General features: G+C 36.4%; 1 protein-coding gene across 6 annotated transcripts in view; it reads left to right on the top strand.

The window, feature by feature from the left end:
• The window catches only part of LOC108747766 (transcriptional enhancer factor TEF-1), a 178,368-nt gene that overhangs the window by 164,804 nt on the left and 5,291 nt on the right, over positions 1 to 8,273 (top strand). For all 6 annotated transcript variants that reach the window (XM_018485493.1, XM_018485499.1, XM_018485494.1 and 3 more), the window contains one exon: positions 2,079 to 2,209. In XM_018485493.1, coding sequence (XP_018340995.1) covers positions 2,079 to 2,209 — 131 coding nt within the window. The remainder of the gene's footprint in view (positions 1 to 2,078; positions 2,210 to 8,273) is intronic.

The raw sequence follows: 8,273 nt of genomic DNA, 5'->3' as shown, positions 1-8,273 counted from the left end.
AAAAAAAAAAAAAAAAAAAAAAAAAAAAACCCCGGAATGGAGCGCGCAAATGGAATATTCGTGTTGTTAAATCCGGAGGCCGTTGGATTTTCATCGTACGCGATGAAACCTGAATACGTCCCCGTGCATTCGAATCGATTCTCGGTTCTTTTCACCGTTTCGAAATCGGTCGTCTCTCGTTATCGGCAGTTTCGAGCGGTTTATATTCACGTGTAACTGCGCGAATCGAGTGAAAGCATTCCGCTCTCTTTCTCGTTTCGTCTCACGGGACGTTTCTCTCCCGCCTCTTTCCCTGTTTCACTTCCCGCCCGCGCTTCGGCTCATTACGATTTATTATGCTCGTTATCAACCCGAGTCGCGCGTTACGCGTCCGCGTAATTTCGCGTGGATATTTCGCTGGATTGAGTCGCCAAACGACGCTTCGGACCGCCGGTCCCGTACTCGCTTCCACGTGCGCTCCCGCGTTAATTAAAATTTATGACGAGTGCACTTTATCACCCGCTAAATTTAGCCACGAATTTTGCGCGAAAATCGTTTACGCGCGCGCGCGACACCGAAATTGCGCTTTTTTGCGCGATTACAGTAAATCGTTCGCCAATTAGCGCCATCCATGATATCGAGATAATCTGCATTATCTGCCACAGTGAATTGTGTGGGTAGGTTAATTATTGTTCAAATATTCACACTGTTACATTACTTCTAATTGTTCGCAGTTATTTAAAAAGTCATACTTTTAAATCACTATGAACAAAATTATAAAAAAAATCAATATTTACATAGGTGTTTACGTAGATTTGTTTCTGATTTGAGATTTTATATTTTTCCTAAATCATCACTTTTTTATTATTATATATAAATATTTTGCGAAAAGTTAAAGAGACATTGTTGTAAATATAAATGAAACATTCAAGCGAGATATTACGGTGTGCGTAACAATTCTGTATAAATTACTCTGATCACAGAGTAATAATTTTGAATCTGATAGACTATATTTACCGATTGTAATGTATATGTCGCAGCCTTTTGGAGAAGTTAGTTTTTTTACGGAAAGGCTAGTCTTTATGCAAAACGGCGCTTTTTCGCGAAAAGACTAGCATCAGCCTTATTGATAGCCTTAATGATACACGTTCTGCAAAAAGGCTAACGAAACAAAAATAGTATACAAAGATAGTTGTAAAAGATATTATATACAAAGATATGCAAAGATATCAATTTGATATTTGATATTTGATATCAAAGATATAATATACAAAGATAGTTGTAATGTATGCAAACAATCATGAAATAATATTATATTTTTTTAGATATGATAATAAAATCGTTGAAAGATCTATGGATAAGAACCTAATAAAGACATGATAAATTGCGCGTCTCTCAAGCTAGTTTAAAATGCAATCGCTTGAATTAAATACGTCGACGGTTTAGCTCTATCGTAAAGCGCATTTTATCTGCTGCTTCTGCGAGGCAGCTCTCAAAGCCTATTTCGAGCGGTTTGCTCGAGGGTTTGTTTGAATCCGTCCGGTCTGCTTCTCGTCAATTCTAGAAGGAATTCTCGTATTTGAGGCTCGCGAGAATGCAATCTTCATCACGGAACTTTCATTTCCCAGGACCGATTCTGACGCTTCTGCAAGTATCGCAATTGTTTGTTTCTATTCTCGACATGGAAAATCAGAATTTATAAGTGTTGTCCAGATTTTTCTTGAAACTACCTGGAAGAATGAGAAGCGAAAGAAAAACGAGCTTAAAGTTTGAAGAAATCGCGTTCTGCAAAGTCTCACTTAATTCTACGAGTCTTTAATTGCCATTAATAGCATAGGTAGAGTGATTTTATTAAATATTTCGAGTCGTTTATTTTAACCTTTAAATATCTGAAATATAAATATATGCATGGAGCGTACGTTTATCTTGAATTAATATTTGACGAGTCATAAATAAATTATTAATTGGATGAATATCACTTGACTTAAATGCGTCTGATTGTATATTTCGTTACGTGATTTATTCTTTTATGAACAATATTTAGTACGGTTTATCGATAAAGAATACTGATCTGTATGCGTATAATTCGTTGGTTACAGGTCGCAACGAGCTGATCGCCCGTTATATCAAATTGAGGACCGGTAAGACGAGAACGCGAAAACAAGTATCCTCGCACATACAGGTTCTCGCGAGAAGAAAACTTCGGGAAATACAGGCAAAACTTAAAGTGGTGAGTATATATTTTATCTCCCAGTCGTGCGCTTATTTTTACATCTCTATCGTCGGTTTTTTTTTTTTTAACCTTTTTCACACCGAGCCTACCCATCGACGTCGTGCGTCTCGATCGCGTTTCTTGCCTCTTTCGTGGAGGGACAACCAACAAATTCACTGGAAATGATATAAATTTTGTTTATTTGTATAAATACGACGTATTGTGACTACTAAAATAAACTGCAGCAGCGGTTTAACATGACACGTTATTATAATAATGAAATGCGAAATAAACACGATTGTACGATTGTATTATTAATTTAACAATATCGCAATACTTGATGACACGCCGTATCATTTGATAATATATTGAATAAAATGTTGCGCGTGTCGTATAAACGCGATACTTGGCACGTGGAATTGATATTTGAATCTCATGTGCGGGTGAATTTTTATTTCCCTTTGAATTGTGTAGCTGATATATTGAAAATTCGATAGTCAAATTCGTTGAGACAAAGTGATAATTGCATAATTGTGTATTTTTAACATTTTATTTTCTATATTTATTAAATAATAATGTATAATTTTTTAAATATTATCTTTTATATTATTAGTTATTAAGTGATATATTCTGTTAATGAAATGGAACAAAGAATTTCACTGAAAGAAGACAGTTAACAAATTGTTTCTTTAATTTTTTTGTTATTTCTTTAAAAATTTTAAAGACGAAAAAGATATTTGAAGAAAGACGTCTATGTACGGAAGAAAATTAATTTTATCATACAATGATGCCGATATAAAAATATTCTCTCCCGTGATGTTCATTATTTCTTCCTTTTTTTTTTTGTTTTTAATAAATTTTAATGTAATTAATAATACATGGATTCTCTCGGTACGAATTAAAATTCTGCATGTAAAAGATTTCTTTACTAAACAACATTTTTTACAAGCAATCGAATGCTCGATCGAAACGTTCAGCGTTGAGGTAATCAGAATTCTGTTGTATTCGCGTTTTGCACAATGTTGTCCCGGTGAGTAGTAGTGATGATATTAAATCGTGATTGGCGATGTGTGAGCATTAGCGGGCGATGGCCGTTGTGGAATCATTTTCAACGAGAGGGAGAAATACATATATCAAGGGACACACATATCGAGAGAAGCAGTGCGTGGGATAAATCACGCGTAAAAATGAACCTTGCCCGTTTAATCAACAGCTGAATTATTAAAGCGATTCGCGAACAATTGCGTGCCGGTTAATAAATCAAAGCAGGGCGGTACAATTGGTGGTGCCTCCATTTCGCCGATGGGCGGTGAAATAACGGGAGACAGAAGACATGAAAGAGAGAGAAAGATAGAAAGGAGGGGGAGAGGAGAGAGAGAGAGAGAGAGAGAGAGAGAGAGAGAAATAGAGTATTGTTTATACTGGATCGGTCAATATTCGGAATAGAAAAGAGTGGAAAAACAAGCGGAACGTGTAAATTAACCGTGCGATTGCATGCAGCACTCCGGCAAAACTCTCGTTCGTAGAAAAAAACTGCCATTTAATCGACGACGATAAACCGAAATTTTTTTCGGATATTTCGCGCAATCTAGACGTTATTACTAAATAGACGGATGGTAAAATATAATTTATAGCGTTTACACCCGTCTTCTTTTACTATCTCCAAGAATTAATTGATAGATATAATTAATTATCGCATAAATGTATTACTCGGTTCTCCGATACTGATATAATTAGCGAAATTTAATGAAAGATTCTGCGATTCGAAGCGGTTGTAATATTACCGTAATCTCTTTCTTTCAAAAATAACACTTTCAAGACAAATAGAAGAATAATCGTTGTTTTTATTTTTTATTAAATTTTATTATTTATTTCAAGAATCTGAATTTTAATCCAGCTTATCTACTACGTTGTGTTCAGATTTCAGCAAAGACAATTGGTTGCAATAAACGATGAACGCTTATCAGCACATTCCTTTCATAATCTTCTTTTAAATGTAAATTTTCGACACGTTTTCACACATGATACCGTCTTGCATGAGTAATTTTGCGTGTAATCTTCATTTTTTTTCCGCGTTGTCATTTTTATATTCCATTGTACCTCGGCTCTTAGACTTCCCAAAGAGTTTGGGAGAAACGCCGGCGTTTCTCGAGCAATTTTAATTACGCTCGTGCGCTCACGACTTTCGCGTAATAAGATGTCGTCTGTTTCCGCGCGCGCGGTTTCGTGCCACGATGCCATTTATGAAATACTTGCGCGGGTTTCCGTTTTTAAGCACGGTCAGCCGCAGCTGCAGCGACTGCAACTGCAGTGGCCGCATACCGCGAACATTATTCAGGAAAGTAGCAAGCGTGGGAGGGTGGTACGGTCCGCCGTGACGTAATTTTCTGGTTTTCGCGTTTCAGGAAGGGTGAATGCTGCACCACGCCGCGACTTTTGCTTGTTGCTCGGATGGGGTTAGCTATCCTCCCTTCCTGCGGCCGCGAACCGTGCGATTTATTTGGTCAGAGAGGAAAAGAATTTCGCGAGCGATGTTCGCGTTTTCCTACGCACCGGTACTGTCTTACGTAAATCGTGCTCTTTGCTTCCGTATATTATATTTTAACAAGATAATATTAATTTAAAGGAAATTCTTTATCTCATTGAAATGTAACTAAATTGACTAAAAAATAAGAGAAATGAGAATCATAAGCATTAGAGGTATCTACTAGAAAAAATTTTATCGGCATTTTTTTTTTTTAGAACATGAATTTTATAGGATATTTGATATTAATAGATTTATTGTGAAAATAAATTAAGAATAAAAATGGAAATTCCTTTTTTTAAATTTTTTAGAACCGCTTATTTTACTTTCAAAATCATTTATCTGCTAATTATCCACACATTTCCACTATAGATAGTAGAAATAAAGAACGGACTTTAAGGTCAACTTGAAGTTTTTTTTTATTTTACAGTCAATTTTGCAATGAAAATATTCAATTTTTCGATTAAACAATCTGTAATTTTTAATTGTAATTTTTCATCGTCTTTTTTCCCCGATATATTTATATCATTTTCTTTTATATTAACGATGCATATCTCATTTCACGTGGATTCGATTTAACTTTTACGCTTCTACATTTTACATGCTCGCGTATCAAACCGATATTACACCAACTATCACAATCTATCGAGATCGTCCGTCGTTTTATCTATTTTGGAAATAATTGCACCAGGCATTACGGCGTAATTAATTGTTGCGGTGTAAACGTACTCCCGATAACGGGGCAGGGGTTGTAGTAGTAGGAGCGGGTTGCGGGAGGGTGCCCAAAAACGGGCGAGCAGCGTTTCAGAATGTCGATAAACATGTCCAACCCCGTTACCCGCCCAATCCTCTGCATTCCTGGCGTGTATTCGAGAGATGAAGGGCGAGAGAGAAGTAGACAGAGAGAAAGAGAGTGAGAGAGAAAAAGAGAGAGAGAGAGAGAGAGAGAGAGAAGGGAAGGGAGAGGGGAGCGACATGTGGGACGAAGAGTGGAAATTAAAAAAAACGACACGGATTGCACCCTCTCAATTAACCGAATTGATTTTCCGCTGCAAATTCAGCGCGCGCTCCGCACAAACGTGAACAACGGCCCGCACAGCGAAATGGACTTTTCGCGGGTAATCGATGTCATCCAACATTCATAAAAAATTACATTCTATCCGGTGAAATTCGCGCAACCGTTTCGTAAATCGACTTTACGCGCCGGTTAATCTCCACCAATCCTGATGTTGCGCCGATTGCGTTGCAAGGTATTTCGGATGAAAGTTAAGTAATCTTCTAGAAAAATAATAATGATTTTGGAACGAATTTTCTAACATCATATCGTTTTTGTATAATTCAAGAGAATTAAATATTGTATTCTAAGTTAAGTTGCTACGAGTTTGACAAAAATAAAATAATTAAAAATACATATTAAATTGTGATAGGAAGATCCCGAAAATTGTGTAATGAATATGCATTATAACTTGGCCGCATTTCCCAAATCTTTTCTAACTTTAGCTCGCGAAAATTGAGATTATTTCATTTTAATAATAGAATTATCAATAAAAGTACAGAAATTTGAATAATGTTTATCGTACATTTCTATTTTCAATACGGTTATTTAATATTTTGTTAATTACAAAGAACTTTCTTTACCGGATCTGTCTATTAATTGTCTCGTACATAATAAATTTTATTAGCTGTTAACAAATAAAATTAGTTGTCGAAAGAATTAGTTGCTTTTGTACTAAAATCGTATAGAAGTAGGTTGCTTATATAACGAATGATTGTATTACTTTTTTGCTTTATTAATTTTTCTATCTCATACTTATTGTTTAATTTAGTTGAGCCATTACCGCCAAGTAAAAAAGATTTGTGGTAATTAAATTCATTTGGAAATTCTTTTTACTGAAATTGTTGTAGATTTAGTTTTAATTTATATTATACATGTATTTGCTCAACGTCAAACCGTGATCGTTATAATATCTCGTTTTTAAATTTAAGACAAATGTCTTGCTAGACACAACTTTAACTTTTAAACGTCATAAGTTTTAAATTAAAATTTTATTAAAGCAGAGTCCATGTAAAACTAACTGAGAATTAACATTTTTATTAACTATTTGTAGTTCCATGATTCTCTCTCGCACAATCCGGGGCGAGCTTTTTTATTTTCAACTATTTCCAAGTTAGGAATACACTATTGATGTATACACATCGACAATTTCATTAAACAAAATTCGCCTGCAAATTGATCGAAAAATCCGTAAAGGTAATAGGGAACAGCGGCGTCGGCTTTTCGGGATACTCACCCTATGTATTTCGAAGCGAACACGCGAGGGGCGTAAACAACGTCGAGAGCAAAATGTAACCCGTGATTTTCGGTCGCACCGTCGGCTAAATTCTTTATTGCTCGCATCGTTACGCGGGCGGCGCTTCATTCCGGTCGACCGGCACTCGTAGTGACTCCTCCATTACGGATTTATGAACGAAATTGAAAATCCCCGTGCTCTCGTGGGAACGAGGGTGAGAAAGAGAGAGAAAGAGCGAGACGAATGGGCGCGGGGATGAATCGGTGTGGGACTGGGGATGATGGTGGCGGTGGGCATGGCAATTTTCCGAACGTCACGGCAACGAACCACCTCTCGTTCGCCTCGTCAGCGATTTTCGGTCGGGCGCTGATTAAAACGACGGCTTTCCGATAAAAGCGCGCCGAATTCCCGCGAATTTCTGTTGCAACCGGACTCGCCGCCGCGCTGCTGTTGTTTCTGCAATCAACTGCACTGCGCGATCGCGATCGATTTCATCGCATGCGGTACGACCCGCGATGAACCGAGGGACCGGGGAAAAAAAAAATATCAGGGGGAGGGGTGGCAGATAGGGAGAAAAAAAGGGACGCTGGTAATCGCGCGTTCGGGAGCGGTAAATTGATTCGCATCATTGAGAATGTTACGAATTTATTCCGCTGACTGTTGATTGATATCGCCACTCCCAAATGTCTCGAATTTTTTGATTTTTCGAGCCACATTGCGTTTGTCCTTCCACGAAGTGAATAATTATAATTTAAAAAAAAATGCGCACTACGATTCACAGAAATATTGCGACTTAGAAATATCGAAAGATTGATAAACGTGTAAATTTTTGTATTAAACATTTTCACAATTTTGTTTTAATTGTATATACGTATACACATTTCATTATTCAGCAGTTTATATTTTTACAAAAACCGTGCATCTGTATTAATTATTTTGTAGAAATTAAATTTTTCTTTTTAGCAGTTCGAAGTCGATTTATCTTAATCCTAATCAATTCGTTAAGGTACCAGGTAACGTTTTTGACTTTAATTCAATGAGTTTCTGCTTTCTTAGAATAATATATGTGTATTCACAGTTTATTTATACAGAAAATATAAATTTGTAAAGATACGAATATTAGAAACTTGGTTTTTGTCGAAATATTTTCAAAAGAGAAATCTATTCTAAGTTAAACGATTGATATATTTAAAGATCGCCCCTGAGACACATGTTAACGCATTCAGAGAAAAAGAGAGACATAGTGGTGACAACTATACAAGTATTA

The sequence above is a fragment of the Trachymyrmex septentrionalis genome, unplaced genomic scaffold (assembly GCF_001594115.1).
Source record: "Trachymyrmex septentrionalis isolate Tsep2-gDNA-1 unplaced genomic scaffold, Tsep1.0 scaffold20, whole genome shotgun sequence".
NCBI lineage: Eukaryota > Metazoa > Arthropoda > Insecta > Hymenoptera > Formicidae > Trachymyrmex > Trachymyrmex septentrionalis.
The sequence above is the reverse complement of the archived record's forward strand: the minus strand, read 5'-3'. Positions and strand labels throughout refer to the sequence as shown.